At 34.1% G+C, this 20,866-nt stretch overlaps 1 protein-coding gene across 10 annotated transcripts in view; it reads right to left on the reverse strand.

Moving 5' to 3' along the window:
• CCDC171 (coiled-coil domain containing 171) overlaps positions 1–20,866 on the reverse strand; it is a 316,174-nt gene that overhangs the window by 95,151 nt on the left and 200,157 nt on the right. For all 10 annotated transcript variants that reach the window (XR_003523902.1, XM_027616885.1, XM_027616882.1 and 7 more), the window contains 2 exons: positions 4,404–4,549; positions 2,139–2,193 (listed from right to left, as the gene is read on the reverse strand). Coding sequence is in view for 9 of the 10 variants with exons in the window: in XM_027616885.1 (XP_027472686.1) it covers positions 2,139–2,193; positions 4,404–4,549 (201 nt within the window). In the remaining variant the exon portion in view is untranslated. The remainder of the gene's footprint in view (positions 1–2,138; positions 2,194–4,403; positions 4,550–20,866) is intronic.

The raw sequence follows: 20,866 nt of genomic DNA on the forward strand, positions 1-20,866 counted from the left end.
AAACTGAAGAGTCTGGATGTAACCACAACCATTTTTACCATGAAAGAGCCTAGATCCTCCTTCTGTACTATACCCAGTTTCTCCAAAATGGCAAAATGCCTCTGCACAGTCTGAGGTGGCCAGAAAAATAAACCTGCAAAAGCTGGCATGAGGACCAGCGGGCAGCACCTCCCCGAGAGCTCAGAGTGACTGTCTGGGCCATTTCATAGCACCCATTCATCCTCACCCAAACTTCATAGAAAAGAGAATTAGGCCAACAATCAATTAGCCTTTCCTAAATTTTCACTTCAAGCTTGAAAAGTGATAATTTTGAAACTACTATATAAATAGAAATTTCCAGAAATATTAATCAAAATAATTAACTACTAAATCTGAAGGGGAAAAAAGCCATAAACCAAAAGCAAATCTACAGTGGCTCTAGGCCAATTCTAAAAACTCTTTCCATATGACACAAAAATCGAAAGATGAACTGCAACTGAAGAACTATATGATTATAATTGTCTTACTGCAGTCAGTCTTGATTATATTTAAAATACATATTCTGCCATTCTCATAATGAAAGGATAAGGCACAACATCTGTATTCCACACTGATGATAGTCTGATGTCAAAGTCCCTTCCTCAAGGTAGCTCTATTCCCACATTTTTTTCCTGTAGCTGGGAAGACGAACAAACAATCGGATTTCAAGGCAATATTCGCTGTATATAAAGGTATGCCATATATACAACATAACTGATTTCTCCTATCAAAGGTCTCACCAAGTGCAAAAAAATCTAATCAAAGATGTCTCTTTTCCTACAAATCAAATTTCAGGTTTCTAGCATATATGGATTTGATGTGACTATGTTTAAACTATACTGACTGACTAAACTTTTTTAAGTGGGGCGGGGGAGAAATCACAGTTTCAAAAAATACTACTTTAAAACATAGCATTCAGAATATTCGATTTTTTTAAAAGTGCTTTTGGTGATATGAAATAATGTTAGTCACTTTCAATATCTAAAAGAATACAGAGGGGCGCCTGGGTGGCTCAGTTGGTTAAGCGGCTGCCTTTGGCTCAGGTCATGATCCCAGGGTCCTGGGATCGAGTCCCGCATCGGGCTCCCTGCTCAGTGGGGAGCCTACTTCTCCCTCTCCCTCTGCTGCTACTCCCCCTGCTTGTGCTCTCTCGCTGTCAAATAAATAAATAAAATATTTTTTAAAAATTAAAGAAAAAATAGAGGCCTAGTGTTTCTAAAATGTTAAAATGTATTAAATATTAGTTTGCTAATGTTTATTTAATATCTGCTTAAACGGCTTTGTTTTTTGGGTATTTTTAAGTGACTTACAAAACTATATTATATAATAAATTTGATACCCAAAATTACTATAAATATGATTCATTCATGAATTCCATGTATCTTGAAAGTACTAGGTATCCTTATTTCCAAAAAATTGTCTATTAAACAATAATAGACACACATAAATTACATCTCTCTACTTTTAAATAATGAAATGATGAACATATCTTTGAATCTGGAGTGCTAAAAACATATACAGTCAGTTAATACATTAAGTTTTTAGTAATATAACATCCTTAAATGCTACTCATTACTACAAAGTAAATGTTAACTTATACAGAAGTAATCAAATTTGAAAATAATAGAGTATTATTAAATATATTCAATTTCTAGTTTAAGAACACATTCTTATAAGAAGGTAAATTATAACTTGAAAAGTACTGCCAAACACAATACATTATGGCTCCTCTCTATATACATATGTAGGATAGTAGGTTTGAGGGTGGTAAGAGGTTAGACAGTGTGGTCAAACATTTGATCATTATGAGACATGTAAGAATCATAACGACCTCCGGTTCAGTCAGCAAAGACCACAAATAACTCAAGTGCAATTATACCAGTTGGGAGAACCCATTATTTTTATAGTTTTATCAAGTACATAAAGTGAATTCTGAAGAAAGTTATGAAATATAGCATTGTATAATACAAACTTTTAGTCATTTGGAAGGATCTTTTTGTTAATTTACTTTTAAAGAAAGTTACAAAATGAATTAAAATATCTTGAGGTTAATAAAATTAATGACTAGGAAAACAACATCCTAACACAAGTTGAATGATATTAAAGGAAAATTATAGTACCTTATGAAGCATATTTTCTACTGTTCTCATATGATTAGCAACACATTCTTTGTCTCTAGAAAAAAAATTAAAATGAGGTATTAGTAAAACCCAAGTCTTACAACTGTTACACATTTTAGTATAAGTAGCTATTATTGAAAAATAAGGTTTGGTTATTATTGTACTCCTTCTAAAAGTGCAAAACCTAACCACACTCACTGGCATATTTCTGCATTTAACTGTCATCTTTAGTTATATTGCCTGCCATAAATTAGAAAGGGAAAGAAATCTTAAGGATATATTCAAGGTTTAAAAAAATAAAAGAGTGAAAAAATAAATAAATAATAGAAATTTTTTTTAAAAGTGAAAAAGAAAGAAAAAAGAAGCCATGATTACATTATTGGTTTAAAATGTGCTAAAAAGGCTGAACTTTCATTCTTTTGGTTTCTAATGAAAGAGACTTTAAAAATCAAACTGGTGGAGATACATTTTGAATGGCCATACTATGCAAAATAATATTTTCCTTTCTACATAGGCTCTTTGTGTTATAATTGCACAAAAACCCTCTATGACCTTGACTAAAAACAGGCAAAGTTACTAGTTTCTTCTATCAGCCTTGTAGATTGAATTTGGCCTTAATAATGAAATAAAAAGTTTGGATGTACAGTAAAGGGAAAATATTAACATCAGAACAATGTTATATGGTGACAGATGGCAGCTAGATTTAACGTGGTGATCACTTCTTAATGTACAGAGACGTTCAAACACTATGTTGTATACGTGAAGCTAATACAATACACTATGCCAACTACACTTCAATAAAAGTAAAACTAAATTAAAAGTTTGGATTAAAATACTGAAGACAAAAATTTAATGGTAAATTATAAATTGAAAGCTGTAAATAATGTATTAGCTCTCCAAATTTCCAAATTAACTTTCTTTCATGTTATAAGAACATGTGCCCATGGTCACAGATCATAGACATGTACAGATTCCTGAATTAGCAGCAATGTTTTGGAGACACAATATGAATCTGGAGACTTTATAATCTTGTTCCCACTCATCTAAGAATTTTCAGAGCTGCAAGACACACTAGAAATAAACTAGGCTAAGCTTTCCACTTGCCGTAAGGAAAAAGACAGAACAATGACAACAAAAACTGATTTAGTCAAATTCATATTCTTAAAAACTGACAATCACATATACCTAATATGGTAGTGCAAAATTACGGAGCTTCATGATTTTCCAGAAAACTACTGGTGGGCGTTCAAACCTGCCAATATTTTGGCCTTGTGTAAACTCATTTTTTCACTAGTGTGAGCAATTTCCCAAGCCCAGTGGCAAAGTTGTGTATATCCTAGATGGCAGATCCCCTGTTCTGTGATTTAGTTTACAGTCTACATTGTCTCAAAAAAAAATTTAAGTAATATATATGTAAATATATATATTTATATTTATATTTAAAATTACAGGAACTCAGAATTCCAAATTCAGAAAATACTAAGTTTATTAAAATTAGATGTTTCTTTAATCCATAAATAGATTTTCTTTAAGCCATGCTGCTGTACAAAGGACTGTCTTAAAGTAGTCCCTGAAATTTGATGTGAGGAACAAATAAAAATACCCAAGAGAGAACTGTTCAATTTGAACTTCACAGTGTATGTCAGCTTGATTACCTGGTAAAAGAAAAACACTCTCATCACATTTATATAGCTGCCCACTCTTGAAAAATGTGTCTTTTTTCTATTGAACATATTAGAATATACAGCTATAAAATTAAATGAATTTTCCATGATCTATATTTTTATTGCACTTAAAAAGATATTATGATACACATGTTGATTATATACTAGCATTTTTTATGGAAATATTACTTACAATATTAGTATACCATATGCAAAGCAAAATTCAGGGGGCAATGGGGCAGAAGGGAATGAGGAATATGTGATAGAAGGAACTATGAAAAACTTTTAAATAAAGAGTATTCCATTTCATATTAATGAAATCATGGTTTCAAACGTGTAACTCTACAACAGAGCCCAAAATACACATAATTCGAGGTTATATAGAAACCTAATACCTTTCCAAGGTTTCTCAATAAAATATACATTTAGCATGTTGAGTTAAGAGTTTTCTTTTTTGAGGATATATCAGAGAATTTCAAAGAGAGACAGTTGTACTTTTGTTTTCTAACACTGTATTATCCAGGGCTAAAACCCGGAGCATGAAAGTAAGAATTGATCTTTTGTCTGTTTTAAGTGATCTCCCCAAGGTCCGAGTGCTCACTTGGCTGCCATGCGGAGGGCACTCTCTGCATCGTGGATGTTCTCCTCCAGCCGACGCTTGTCCTGCTCCAGCTGGGTGAGATGTCTATTGAGCTGACGCAGAGATTGATCTTTTCTTCTCAGCTCCATCTTTGCCTCGGAGAGACTCTGCAAGCAGACAGAAAACAGAGTTACTTGTCAGCCCTGATAATTAACTTCAATTTATGCCATAGGCTATTAAACAAAGAAGGATACAGACTGACTAAGAAGCAGACTTGGGTCATTACACATCAAGGTTTAACAAATTTTCTGCAAAAATTTTACATACTTACTAATTAGAAATGATAGCTCTGATAAAATTTTGAAAAATATTTAGCTACAAAATACAACTCTATTTTATTTTTTTAAATATTGAAGGGCAAAGACATTTTATTCTTGCAAAAAAAAACACAACTGATTATGAAAACCTTTAGTTACCTTTTCTTTGAATGATGAAGAAGTAAAGATTTTCAGGGGAGAAAGCACATGAAATTTACAGTCTGTTCGAAACAAGAACTAGCATATGGACAAAGTGTGTATGTGAGTGAGGGGAAGGTGGATAAGGACACCAAGAGAATGGGGAACCCAAGACTGAAAAGTACCATTACTTTATTTATAAATAGATCCAAAATAGGTTGCTATAGACATCTCAGTGAAATAACTGGACTCCATAGTAAAACTCACTTACTTCTCATTAAATAACTCGCATGTCAAAGATAACAACACAAATGTGACTAACACCTTTCACCTAACAGAGAAAGTTACAAATAAATACTTGCATTCAGAATTATTTATGTTCCATAAATATTTTTCTACTCACAGAAGTATAAAATCTGTTGACTGATATTTTGCTCTTTGCTTTAATCTGAAATATTCCCTTAGCACAAAAATTTCAAAACGTGAGTGCACAACTCTATTTTGGAACTTTAGGGCTAAAGGTCATAGAATCAGACCTCACAATTTAAAGGAGCATTTTCTAGACAGGGATCACAGGATCCCTTACCACCAAAAATTTGCTCATTGCTTTGCCTATGAAATTTCTAGAATATGAGCTTACTAGTTTTTCAACTAAATTTGTTATACAGTGACCTAAACAATTGGTTACATAGACATAATATCTTCTCCTTCTTTCTCAGAGTTTAGCCACACATTAATGTCCACTGCTATGCTTCAAATATCCAGTTAAGAATAACCAAAATGCTGTAATTTCATGTTTAAAATAATACATTCACAATAGGTAGCATAAACAACTCAAACAGCCTGCATAGAGCTAAAACACTTAACTCACTCTAAATGCTAGTACATTGAAAGCAATCAGCAGTCAAATCAGGTATTTTAAAATGGTAAAAGTTTTTAAATTCAGTATTTCACTTTTCAAACAGTCAAGCTGCTTCCAGACATAAGTTTAAAAAATTAAAAATAAGCAAACTGTGATTACTTATTAGATATAATATTTTATTTTAATCTTCAATGTTAACAGATCATCAAGAACATCCCACTATAGAACAGTCACTGATTCAAACCAACTTTAAAAAGACAACAAAGAATAGATTGTTAAAGGCCTTGCTAAACCCAGGGATTTTGTGCCAATGTTAAGATATTTAAAGGCATTGAAGTATCATGAGATTTCTTGATTTAAAAAAGTAAAATCCATTTGAGTCCTTTTAAAGCCAGTATTTCTGACATCTTTCAGTTAATAAAAAATGTTATTTTTCAGATATGAAGATAAAACTAATGATCCACTACCAATTATGCATAAAGTTCGAATTCTTTTTCCAACAGAAATAATGGATTTGTGCCAATCCATTCCACTTCTCTTGCTCAGTAACTCTCATGACTAGCGGTGGATATTTGTGAGAGGTGCTCAGGGTGCTGCCTCTAGCCTGGTCCACAGTGAAGCTCACTGGTCCAGTCTGAGAGAAACCCATGACCCTGGCATCATCACAAAACCACACTTGACTTTTCAGCAATCTTACGCCATTCTTTCAAAGACCATAAAACTCACAGAATTCGAATTTCTACTATATATCCAAATCTTCTTGTTTTCCCATGGCTTTCGTTTTCATCTCTCAGGGACAATGGCAGGGAGCCACCAAAGTCTCCTAAAGCTTGCCCTATTTCAGAATAGCTGAACTTAGCCCTTTCTAAGACTGAAATTGCAGAAAATGAACAAAAAGTGGTGTAAACAAAGCGGTGTAAGTCACGCTTCCTTATTGTGAAAATGAAGAGATAGTACTCATAGTGCCACAACTTATAGACACAGAATTCCCATTTTTAAAAAGTTGAGGTACAGGGTGCCTGGGTGGCTCAGCCATTAAGCGTCTGCCTTCGGCTCAGGTTGTGATCCCAGGGTCCTGGGATCGAGCCCCACATCGGGCTCCCTGCTCGGCGGGAGGCCTGCTTCTCCCTCTCCCACTCCCCCTGCTCGTGTTCCCTCTCTCGTTGTGTCTCTCTGTCAAATAAATAAATAAAATCTTTAAAAAAGTAAAGTTGAGGTACATTACAATGGAATCCACATACATCAGTGGGTCCTAAGGGTCATAAAGATGTGCACAAAACACTGAGACATTAAAGGTGGTTCAATATTATGTCTTTTCCCTAATATTCACCGTTTTTGGTTTTGATGATAGAAGTAGAAATCTTTAAAAATCTCAACACTGAGTTCGAAGAAAGAAAAACATATTTATATGTGTGTGTACCCTTACCATATATAAAATATAGTATATATTATATATTTATATAAAACTTTAAGTTCAGCTTTCCTTTTCTCCTGTTCAGGTTTATCTAATTAAAACCCACAATAAACTTTATGGACTCTAATATTTCCAACCGAATGACTGAAACCAAGAGGGTGTGCCTCTAGGCAGCAAGGCAACCATGATAAGCAGCAGGTTAGCCACTAATTTCTCAACCAGGGTAGATTGTGAAAGTGTGATGTTCTGATATCCAAGAAACTGTTCAGGAGAGAATAGGATAAATCAAGTTTAATAACTCTGCTCCTAATTGTTCCCCCAATGCTCAACTCTAATTACTTGGAGAACTCTCCTGACTGTCACCTGATATTAAGTTGTTGGAGGCTGAGCCTGGAACAGTGAGATAATCAATAAACATTTAGTGGGGAGAAGAATGAAGATCCTGTTAAGCAGTGGGAACCCGCAGCACCCAAAGCCCTTCTGCTCATGAGAAAACCTATGGGACAGCCATAGTGATTGCAAAGCAATAATCCAAAGCACTGTTTTTAGGCCTTGAGGCCTTTAGGCAACAGTACATTTGAGGAAAAAAGGTTAACACGGTCACCCTAATTACAGCCCACTTTCACATACTTCATATATAAGCGAAGACAAGCCAATTAGGTAGAAAGGAAGATAAGGGAAGTTTTATTTGTATACTAATTAAACCCCTGATGAAATTAAAGGAAAAACATACAGCTCTGTAATTGTGTCTGAGAAAGGTCACGTCAGGTTCAGTTATCAGAACAGCACAGCCTTGAGATATTTCACTTAATCCACAGTACAGCCCTCATTTTGTACTCAGGTCTTTAATATTTACCAAAAAAAATAAAAAATTCAAAGCCTGATACTGCATTTATCTTTAAACTGTGTTGTGAACAATTTTAGCTGTTAGAAAGCTAATGCTAAATATGATAACAAGAGTTTTTAAAAAGACAGAATAATATTCTGCCTAGGTGAGAATCGATGCCACCTTTCTGCCCAAGATTCTGAGTTTTCACCTTAAAGCCAAAATGTTTTAAAGCTAATTTTTACAACAAAATCCCAAACTGATTGTACATCCAAAGCTACTCTGCAATATATGTATTGTGTTTCTTTGGATAACGGTGTTATTGTTCACCTCCACTGACACCTCTCGCAGTCCAGGGGGCAACGGGGGGCAGGGGCAATGCTTTCACTAAACTACTTATAAGAAGATATTTTTCACATCTGGTTGTTTTCCTAAGGTGGTCATGAAAAGCTATTTATTCCTAATGAAAGCTGGCAAGAAAATTATGGATACCAAGGAAGTAGTTAAATATAGGGAAGGCTTAGGGATAGAATACATGGTAGATATGACTATTAAAAGCCCCACACATTTTCTAAAATGTCTTTTTTCTTATTTGTAGTTTCTGAAGTTCCCAAAACAAATGTGCATTACTGTTCAATAAGAACACAAGTTATTTTTTAATTCACAGATGACTTCATATTTCTAAAGCTTTAAATGTTTATTAAAGGTAACACTTGGTTTTGTGAATATAAGTTAAAATTCTATTAGTTTGCACCTATGAAAATATTTTGTGTGGTGGAAATTTTTTTAATAACTGCTTTATGGAGATAGAACTCACCTACCACATATTCACCTTTTTGAAGTGTACACTTGAGTAGGTTTTAATATATTCACAGAATTGTGCAACCATCACCAGAGGAGGTCTGTTTTGAGGAGTTCTTTAAAACACACTTGTCAAAACAACATGGCCACCTAAATATAGTATCTCCCATTTCAGCAAACTCAAATTTTAAACTACACAAGATATGCAAAGTTTATCATTTTGTTCAGTAATAGTTTCAAAAATATAAAATTCATAACACAAATTATTTGAATCAGAATATTTGATTAATAAATGAGATCTAGTACAAAAGTTAAAATTATCTGAAAGAATGTGCACAACTCTCCAATTAATAGTTCTGGATGTTAAGGGAATCATCCCACATGGTTCTTTCTCATAAGGGTACAGTGTAGCAGTGTTTCACACCATTAGGACAGTGAGGAAGACTGAGCCCCAGGAGATACCACTTTTATAGATTCTCTTTTGTCTAATGGGAAATATCTATGGATCCACATTCCTACAGACTAAAAGCTAATGGCTTATTCAATTTGGTATAAAAGTTAGTCATACAAAATGAAAGGCAAGACAACACAAGTGTTATAAAGAACAATGGGCCAGGGGTAAAAAAACATCTAATATATATATTTTTTAAAACTTTACTGCTGTCTGACTATAATTTTTGAATAAACATTCCTAGATTGTGATAAATTGGGAACAACATCTCAGGGCACTAAAACTAAGGTTGAAAAAGGAAACAGCACTGTCTTCAGCCCTACTCTCATAATGGGACAACTAGAAAAGCATATAAATCAAGAACTGAGTAGCTGCTGGGTGGACCACACTAGGCTAGCTGCCACAGAAAGTATAAAGCTAAAATGATACCAACCACCAAGCTTACAACTGGACATACAAGTTATGGCTGAAACTAAAGAATACCATGTTTTATAATAAAGTGTGAAAATCTGTGCAATTAGAAAATTTATAATAAATATACGGTAGTAAAAGATGCTGGTATGTGGCAAAATTAATATATGGATAAATTTTGGTTCTTAGTAGTCTATATTTTAGATGGATAGTTTGAATTAAAAGTTCTGCAAATTTTAGGTTATCTTCCTTAGGGACGCTTTTATTATTTTCTAATAAAAATCCTACACAGAAGGTAAGTGACATATTTATAAGCTGCAGTGAAGATGAAATACCTCACCCACTTTTGGGGTTGAATAAATGACAGTCTAGTTACAACCCACATGTCTAGTAAGATGACAGATGTGAAAGTGTCCCATAAACCAAAGAAAGTTTCATAAATTTAATATGCATAATTAATGCAATACTTACACTTCTCTATGTAGTGTCATTATAGTCTTCTTTAAATCCCCACCTACATGTGCAACTTCTGAGTCTCTATATCATTTCTACATCATCGTTTAAGTATATATATATATATATATATATATATATATATACACACCTATGTAAATATATATAATTTTTTAAATAACTATTTCTATCACACTTGAAAAAGATAAAAGGAAATTCACTAACCAAATATAAAATAAGTTACTTTTATAAATAGGCCATACGGTACATGGTTATCCAAAAAATGGAGCCAATGAGTGATGAAAATTCACCTTTAAAATTTCAAAGTATGCTGTAAGATTTGGATGTATAATGGTTTATGGCTCTCGGTACCATATTCTCACATATTCCTTTGTGAATGTCCTCTTACATCCCATCAATATAAAAGCAAAAAGTTAATCCTTGGCAGTAAACTAACTGAAAGCGATCAACAGTAAGATATAATGGAAAGAAAAGGCACCTCATCCAAGTGTTCAAAGTACACTGAATGCTGTTTGTCCTAAACCTCACATAGATACTACATAAAACCCGGGTAGACTGAAAGTGTTAGGTATGGTAAGGTAAAGTGGGAGAGACATGGTTGAAACACATTTCAGAGGACCAAAAAGGAGGACAATAAAGAGAATCACGAGAGCCCTCTCAAATGGAAAATGCACTCAGAAAAGTATAGAACGGACACATGGTAGCTAGATTTCCTAGGACACATGGCATGGAAGCAGGGGTGTGGCAGCAATATTTTCCCAGAGGATAAAACAAACTGCATCTTGCTTCACCACAGGCCTTAGGAAACAGAAACCGGCTGCAGGAGACAACCAAATGATGCTGCTCTAATAGAATCAGCTCTTGGGCGCCTGGGTGGCTCAGTCGGTGAAGAGTCTGCCTTCGGCTCAGGTCATGATCCCAGGGTCCTGGGTTCGAGCCCCACATCAGGCTCCCTGCTCAGCGGCGAGTCTGCTTTTCCCTCTGCCCTTCACCCTGCTTATGCTCTCTCGCTCGCTCTCTGTCTGTCAAATAAATAAAATCTAACAAAAAAAAAAAAAAATCAGCTCTTACATGGCCTCTAAGTTCCCTCAGTGAATTCCTAAGAAATAGAAGGGGAGAGAATACACACAGGTTCTTCTGTTGGACCTTATCAGCTACAGACTACCCCAGCAGGTCCCAAAAACTTCACACAGATGATAACCTTAGCTATGTGAAGGTCCAGAAAGTTGCTGAATTCCCTGGCAATATTTTAAATGAGTCAAGCTATGAATTAGGTTGTAGAAAAAATATCATTTAGACTTAAATGCTGTTTTCAAATCACTTGAGAATTACCTAAAACTACTGTCTAAGAAGAATTTGAAAAAAATTATGAATAATTTATAAAGGCCTTCATATAGTTGGGTTGCTGACATTTAAATAAAAAGAAATTATTGTTGGAAGAATTTTTCAATTTTAAGAATTCTTTCTGTGATATAATTGAATAATACCTTAGGTAATCCTATATCATAATTAAAATACCCTCACAGTAATATTTTTATTGTGCTACAGAATTTAAATGACTATTTATCTTGAATATACTGCATATTAAATAATATTAATAAAAGTAAATCAAATACCAGCTGAGTAAAAATCAATTATTTAAGAGAATCTGAAGGTCAAGTGTAAATTAGAAAAATAAACTTCAGTTCTTTTAGACATAAATGTAAATAAAACAAAGTCCAAGTTTTTTCTTGAAAGTTTATTCATTGGATGAATTTTTGTGTATTAAGTATTATATCACTGATTGCTATCTTAATGTTAGAAGTATAATCACAGGGGGGGGAAGTTCTAAACACTACACCTTCACTAACATGTACCAGCTGGAGCATTCCACTTTTGTACGAAGACTCTAGGCCTGTTCTCAAACAATGCTTGCCATGCCATAAGTGTTCAATAAATGTTTACAATAAATGTTTACAAATAGCTTGAGTGACAACTGAACCATATGACTGTCATCATACAAACATTGTTACATTAACTCATTTGATTCTTCATAGTCCGGTGAGATGGTTCACATTATCATTCCTATTTTACACACAACGCAACTAAGAAGCAGAGAAGTTAAGTAATGTTCCCAAGGTCATGTAACTACTGAATGGGTTTATGCCAAATTGTGAGCCCAAGTCACAGCACACTAAATCCTTATTCTTTATCCTGCACTATAATGATATTAGTAACCATCTCTCCAGAATTTCCATAAAATCCACTAACTGGGAAATCCCCATGGAAATGTAAAACCAGTATTTCACCTATTTCTCAAATAAGGTAAGGTATTTCAATCTATGTAAATGGCTGCTTTCTATTTATATTTAAATAAGCTTCATAAGGACTTTAGTATTATGTAATGGCATGCTTTCAACGTCAAAAATCAAACATGCACAATTCAAGATTCCCTGTGTGAAAACAGGATCCCTGTCATCATTTATTAAATGTACTAATGAAATTAAAAAATAAATATTTGCAAAGTAAGGATGAATTATATAGCACACCATTACAGTACAGAATTTTATATATTTCAAGACCCCATTAGGCCGCTGCTTTTTTTCAACCTTTTGAAAAGCAGTGGAATTCTCTGTCTCTTTCCTTTATAAGTCAGCAACAATAGCATTGAACTTTCCCTCCAGATCTTGCAATTTAGCTGCCCAGTAGAACCTCAACGTCTTAAAGATTTATTACAAGATCTCCACACTATCACAATATATATCAAGCTCTATAATATCAACACTTGTAGCCAAACCCACCTGGTAAAGAGATCTTAGCTACTGTGTAAAAAGTCATCTACGTGCCTAATTTAAGACAAAAATGCCACCTTTGAAGAACTGACAACATACAGATTGTACTATAAATATTTTAGTAACAGAAAAATTAGTCATTAGTACTGATATTTGTTAGTCAAAGATGTGAGAGTAGAATTGCATTTGACTGAAAGGAATCCCATTACACTTAATCTGAAAGGGAAAAAGAGGAGGAGGTAGGGAAAGGGAAAGGAATTGAAAGAAAGAGCAACAACTCAAATCCGGTAGTTCTGGTGCCACTCCAGGTCATAACAGGTGACACGGACAAAAGCAAATGGCCACTACAACCAAACCTGTTGTTTCACCTGGTTGCCCTCACGTGGCTCCAATTCTGCAAATACTCTCACAAGGAGGTAAAAGTGAGAGTGAGTCTCCTGCACAGAAGATGTACTTTCATTCAACTTGACCTCTGAATGTACACCAACTTCATTTGGTGCCCAACTGAAGAAATGGCACCATATTCCAACATGGAGGAAATCCTGGCTGTTCTGGATTTGTTTAGAATATGTTATCTCTAATTTGGCCACTCCTGAAGGGACCTCTTAAAGGAATAAAGATAATTAGGAGCAGTTTATTGAATTGGGTAGACTGGAAGGGGTGAGAAGAAATAAAAGGGCTTCATCCTTTTTCCACTAATAACTTCAAATATTCCATTGGATTTCCCTAAAGAAATTGATTGCATAAGATTTTTGCCTTATATGCTGATCCTAAAACCTAATCTCAACATAGGATGTGACTCTACTGTATCTATTTGTAATCGTGCCTATTCATGCCAAAGCCATTAAGAAGAATAATAGTAATAATAAGAATAGTTAACACTTCCTGAGTACTAATCTTATTAACTCTGTGAGGTGCGTACTACTATTATTCCCACTTTATGAGGGAATATTCCCCTATATGAGGGAACTGAGGCACGGAGCCCAAGTAACTTGCCCAAGATTACACAGAGCCAGAGTTCAAAACCAGGCAGGGTGAGATATAACTAAATAAATACATAAACATGAAGAATATACTCTTCTTTGAAATGACTTCTTATCTAGAAAGATGAGAAGAGGTTTTAAAAGCAGTTGGTTTTCTTTTTCTTTTCTTTTTTTTTTTTAAGGTTTTATTTATTTATTTATTTGAGAAAGAGAGAGCACAAGCAGGAGGGAGAGGGAGACACAGGCTCCCCAGTGAGCAGGGAGCCTGATGCGGAACTCGATCCCAGGACCCCAGGATCACGACCCAGGATGAAGGCAGCCACTTAACCAACTGAGCCACCCAGGAGCCCAGCAATTGGTTTCCAAGTTAAGTGTTCAATGTTGTGAAGATCATTCTCAGCAGAATAAAATGGCATGTTCTGAGAAATAAAAGAGGTAAGGCGTGACTGAAGGATGCCATTGATAATGGTAGGAGAAAAGACTAGAAAGGTACATGCAGGTCAGGTGTGGTCAGAAAACTAGACTTTTAATCTTGCAAATGGTTTTTATACAGTATTCCGTAGAGATGCATCCAGATAACTTGGGGGCAACACTTGAATTAATGGACTTCCAACTCCCTCCCTTCTTTCAACCAGACTGTGTTTTTTTCTATGAGCTTTTGAGTAAGATTATGTTCAAAGAAAGGTTCTATGGCTGAGTACTTGCCAACTATTGTCATAGAAAGCTATGGGAAGTCACTGCAGGATTGCCGGCCTGAAGCAGCATTCTCCAATCTTGGTCTCAGAGATCATATATACAAACCATAACTGCCAAACTAGGATGAATGCACAAGATCATTCTGGCCATACTACAACAGCTCATTTGCATCTTCAGCTGGAATCTAACAAAGGTGTAATAAGATTTCACCTTTGAGTATTCAGTGATGTACTAGATATACTAGATTTAAAGGAATTTTTAAAAGAACTGGCTTGTAGCAGATAGTTTACCTTAGTATGCTAAAAGGTATTATATCAAATTCATGTTTATATTACTCAAGCAGAGTAAATATTAAATACTTTATATAAATGCAATATCCTAGTCATATATTTTCTATTTCTACTAATAATTATATGAAATCCTGTAAGTTATTTGAATCCTATGACAGTGAGTCATAAACTGAGTTACAGCAGAAATATATAATGAAAAGAATACATTATTTTAGGAGCACAAAAATGTGATTAACAGCTAAACTCAGTGATTATTTTCTAAGAACAACACTGTTTGGCCTATAGTTTAAAAAGGTCCTTTTCACATTTTACCAATAACAAGTTAGTTATTATGTTGGGTCCGTTTAAAGAAAAAAAGGTTCAAAAAGAGTTACCACTAGCAATAATCAGTAAGTTATTATTTCTAAATAACTAAAAGGGCTGGTATCAGCTTTCGTATTATGCTATAACCCGTGACAGTTATTTTTTTAACATATCTGAGTGAAATATGTAATTTTTAATCCTTCTGCTTCCTAATAATTATGAGACTGAAGATGAGTAATACAGATGGTGTTAAAACAAAGGTTCAGCAATGGTTAGCAATTTCAAACAAAGTATTAGGAAAAAGCAGAGAGATGGGCCCAAGGCTCAGTGCAATTTCTTGAGAAATTTAGGAAAACTTGCATCTTTGGGTAGTAACAGTTGAATATATGTGTGTGTGTTTGTGTGTGTGTGTGTGTGTGTGTGTATACTCCGGGGAAGTAACAAACAGTTTGGCAAAACGCATTATTTTATGGCTTTGTTTCAAAGGGAATTTTCCTGTGTGAGGATGGATGTGTGTGTGTGTGTGTGTGTGTGTGTGTGTGTGTGTGTACACACGTATATATACCTACTCAATAAATAGTACCATTTTGGTTATAAAGAGCATAAAATTAGTATAGTTTACATTTCCGATCCCTCTGTAATCAACCCATTCACCTGAAGAAAAACACACAGCTCTTCTAGCCCTCTAAATGAGCGAGATCACCATCTAGTGGTGACTCCTTGAAATGTCAGGCATATGGCTTCTGGAGCCTAGAACATGCTTTATGGAATGTGGTTAACAGAGTCTACATATTCTAGAACATTCAAGTTTATTTAAAGAAAAACAGCAAAATACTCTGAATAATCTTTCTTTTTAGACTAAGAAAAACTCTAGAGCAAGAGAGAAAAGTGCCAACTAAATATATGGTTCCCCATGGGGCACCTGGCCGGCTCCATCAGGAGAGCATGCAACTCTTGATCTTGGGGTTGTAAGTTTAAGACCCACGGTGGGTGTAGAGATTACTTAAAAATAAAAATCCTTTTAAAAAAGTAAAAATAAAAATAAATAAATAAATAAATAAATAAACGGTTCCCTGTTTTCAACCCTTCTAGCAAACTTGGGGAAAGAACTATAGGTGATAAAATGTAAAGTTATACCAAATTCAGTCCATATGACTAACTAGAAAACAGAGTCTTCATCTTTTCAGCATATATAAAGTTTTTAAGAATGAGTTACTGTAGTGTATTGTATTTGATCCGCCTCCCTGAGGGGAAAGTATACTCTCTCCTGTCCCACTGATACCTGGCTTGACCATGTAATTGGTGGTGTCTCTTCTGGAAAGAAGATTATATATTCCCTATCTCATCAGATTCAGGAGCACCCACATTTCTTTCTTTGGCCAACGAAATTTGGACAGAAGTAAAATAATGTTAATTCCTAGCAGACACAAGAACAGCAATGTCCTAAATAGATAGAGGCCATTACCGCAAGACCAACAGTGTCCAAGATGGGGGTTACTCTATCAGCCTTATTCACAGAGTGAGAAACCTATGAAACAGAAGCACAGCTGATCCATGATACGTAGATACAAGGCATGAGAAGTCTCTTGTAAGGTTACTGAAATTATGGGGTCACTTGTTACTGCAACATTACAAAGAGTATCCTAACTGATACAGTTCTATTCCTACATATAACAATTCACTCTAGGACTTTTTATTTATTTATTTATTTATTTATTTTAGAGAGTGTGTGTGCACACATGCATGTGGGCAGGGGGAGGACAGAGGGGGAGGGAAAGGGAGAAGGGGAGGGAGAGGGGAGGGAGAGGGGAGGGAGAGGAAGAGGAAGAGGGAGAGGGAGACAATCTCAAGCAGACTCTGCTCCAAAGGCAGAGCCCTATCTGGGGCTCAATCTCACGATCCTGAGATCATGACAACTCTAGGATTTATGCAGCTATAAAATCATTAGTGGATACTTCAGAAAATCAGTTTCTAGCCTGATTTAATATTAGATCATCAGTAGAGAAGTGAATTTTAATTAATATTAAAAAACAGCAAGTCAGTTGATTTTAATATAAAAATATGATAAAAGTATATTGCTATCTTACAGAAAAATATTGAGTTGCAGACTACAAATTAAAATAAACTAGTATGTACAGCTATAATTGATAAAAAAAATTTTCTTCTAAAACCCTCTCTGTATTTAGTGTATGCATACTTTTTTAATATTTTCCGCTCAAAGATATAATGAGGAGAAAATATGTCTAAGTAATTCTTTGTTCTTTTTCTTTTCCTTCTTAAAAATAAATTATATTTATTGACATTTTAAAATGGCCATGATATATTTCTAAATTTAAAAGAGAGGTACTATAATACTGTAAAACATGACAGCATATTTTCAAATACATCTATGGTATACTTGTATACATTACTAATATGCATGCAAATACGTTAATGTTTACATTTAAAATTTTGAAAGGTATATGCCAAAATGACAACAAAATTCTCTTAGTATTTTTCCATTATTTTCAACATAATATGTATAAACTCTAGGTAACAAAAAATGCAACTGTCACAATTTTTATAAGATCAACTTTCATCACAAAACCTTAATTTAAGTTTATATACAGGATATCATAACAATAGTAATTGAAATTGATTTTGTAACTGTGCTCTACTAAACAAGGGAAGGAAATTAATCAATTATATAACCTTTTATCAAATGCATATCAAATATGCAGTTACATTTAATCACTATCATGTATTCAACTCCTTGGGAAAGAAGATTAGAAGATTTCAATGATTTGTTTCCCTTTCAGAGAATAAGCAGTAAGGGGCTTAGTATTTCTTAAGGTAATAGTCACATCATAATACATATCCATCTAATTTAGGGGATTTTGTCAAACCCCCACCATAACTAAAGTTGTTTCTTTTTAAGACTTTTAGCCATAAATGCCCTAAACCCACATTCTTCATAGACAAATGATTTTCTAAATTCCGTAAGAACTCTATGTCTGTTCTGTGTCACAGGACTCAGATCAGAAAAACAGACAAATTCTATTTCCATCACAGAAGCGCTGTTGATGATTCTGGTCTGCTTTGATACTCTAACTTTACTCTTGAAATAAGATAAAACCACTATAAAGGTGCTTCCTGTTTCATCCATCACAGAGATTTTCCTTGTTGGTGCTCTTAACAATAATCCTTATTACATACACCTCCCTAACTACATTTTGGAATTTGGCCAGGTTTTTGGCTATCAGAAGACAAAATTGACAAACACCCTTTATAGTTTCAGGCATTCAAATTTTATAGAGGTTAATACTACCTTATATATAGTTTAAAAAACATAGTAAATAATACTTGCCAGCATTCCATAAGACCAAAGCATGACAAAGTCATTCATCAGGTAACCCTTTAACTGAAAATACTAAAATAAAATGCAGTTTTTCAAGATCAGTAAATACTGGTGTTTTCTGAAATCTCATGTTAAGTTAGCAACGTAAGAGTGAAACATTAGTAAACTTCCAAATAAAACTTGAGCATGTTAATTAAATGTTTCCTATAAACAGAATGAAATAATGATTTAGAATTCTTAGCCCCACATAGGGGTAAAATTACCTCTAAAATGAATTAAACATTGCCATATAATCATGTCAGAAATATAAACATATAATTAGATAATTACCTCCAAAGTCTGAGACATTTATATTTATGTTCATTCCATTACAAATGTAATATTCTAAAGTTGGTTACTATATTTGATCAGAGTTAAATTAAATTATTTCTGAAACAAAACCACCGAGTCTCAGATTAATGAAAACTAAAACACATTCAGAGAGTAAATAAATTTTGATTAGTCCTTTAAGTTATAATATACTGTTAACTAATTTAAAATGGACCCATCGAAACAACAAATAATAGTATTTTCATAGTTAACCATGGAATATTTGTAATTAAACTGTACAATTTGGGTCAGTTTTGTAGTGCATTCAAAGAAAATAATTTTTCTACTAGAGAAAGTCTTACTATTCTCCTCATCAATAAACGTCTCTGAGTTCTGTTTCTTGTTCCACCAATTACTAGCTCTACGACCTGGGGCAAGTTAAATTCTCTGTGCCTTGGTTTCCTCATCTGCAAATTATGGATGATAATATTTAACTCAAAAATTGTTTTACAGAATAGATAAGATATTATCTGCAAATTAGTTAGCAGAGTGCTGAGAAAATCATATCTAATGCAAGGACAAATGCTAACAAAACATACACAGTCCTGAAGCCACAGTCCACGATGGAGATTTATAAAATTACAGAGAAGCCCTTCTGAGAAATCCAAGTCATGAAATTATAAAAATGACATAAAATACTTTTAGCATATTATCAGTTCAATTAATCACAGAAACTAAAGACTCACTTAACAGTGGCAAAAATCAACTTCAGTCATTATATACTTCAGGTGGCATAATGTAAATGAATATCATTCACAAAATTACAAATAGTTTACATATACTTGAAAATAGTGGTTTTCAGACTGAAATGTGTATTTCAGATGAAAGCATGACCTCATTTAAGTATGCAGGGCCAGGAGATCAAATGCCAACCAGAGCCCAATAAGGTCAAATTAGAAGAGAAAGAGATTTGACTTGAGTATCACTGAGAAGTGTATTCGACATACCTGCTGTGGACTTATCTGTCCTTTCTTTGGCATTTCATAACCCAAAGTTGGAAAAATAAAAATTTCTGTGGACTTAAACTTTAGTGAAAAGGAAACAGAGATCATGGGGAAAGTTGATTATGATGAAAAGTAAAGGCACCCTAAGGAAAATTCCTTGCAAGCTGTAATTCTCTACAGAAAAGCAAGACAAACAAATAGGAGGCCAGGGCAGGGGACAAAAAAGGAAATCAAAACCAAAATACCCAAACAGCCTCTAACTATAAGGGACTTTAATATTGCAACAAAACCAGAGAAAGAAGAAAACCCAGAAAAGTCATATGCATTGATATTCAGGCTACCAGGAAAAAGATGATTTCAAACATTTTTTTAAAAGACAGTTTTGCAGGCCTATTGATTCCTTTTGCACATTTCAAGGTAAAGTAGTTACTTTGTAGTTGACTCGGTAATATAACAAAGATCTCTCAGGAATCTAGATTTAACAAGAACCCTCTCTATTTTTGAAAGAAAAAGACAAGTTACAGCTCAAACTAACTGGAATAAATGGTATGCAAGTACATGTGCTTAACATGCAATCTACTTATGCAATAATCCCATATTTCTTCCAAAGCATAAGTCAATAAATCTTTCCTGCTGCACTATAAATTCCAAGGTCACGGACAAAGATGTTTATTAGTATAATTACAAGGTAGAAATAATACCATTAAGCCTCCAGTTCCAGGTCTCATAAATTAATAGAAATAGAAGATTAAGAAAGTGTCAAGTGTGGTTTTAATTCTTAGACACTAAAAAAATTCCTAGTTTAGCTCTCTTCTCTGACATGATCTAACTTCTAGTTTCATTTTCATTTGGTCTTTGAAGTTGCTAACATTTTTTTAAGAGTACTTGCAAAGTACAATTTTGTGATCATAAAAATTAAGTTATGGCCTTAAGAAAAGAGGGGGGAAAGAGCCAAATTGAATGGCTGAAGGGAACTCATTTATAATATAATGAATCACTCAACTTTAAAGAAATTCTTCAACAGGATCTCCGTGTTCAGTTTCTAAATACTTAAAATTCTACACAATTCTTAAACAGTGTTTGAAATCGATCTCTAC

This window comes from Zalophus californianus, chromosome 13 (genome assembly GCF_009762305.2).
Source record: "Zalophus californianus isolate mZalCal1 chromosome 13, mZalCal1.pri.v2, whole genome shotgun sequence".
In the NCBI taxonomy this organism is placed as follows: domain Eukaryota; kingdom Metazoa; phylum Chordata; class Mammalia; order Carnivora; family Otariidae; genus Zalophus; species Zalophus californianus.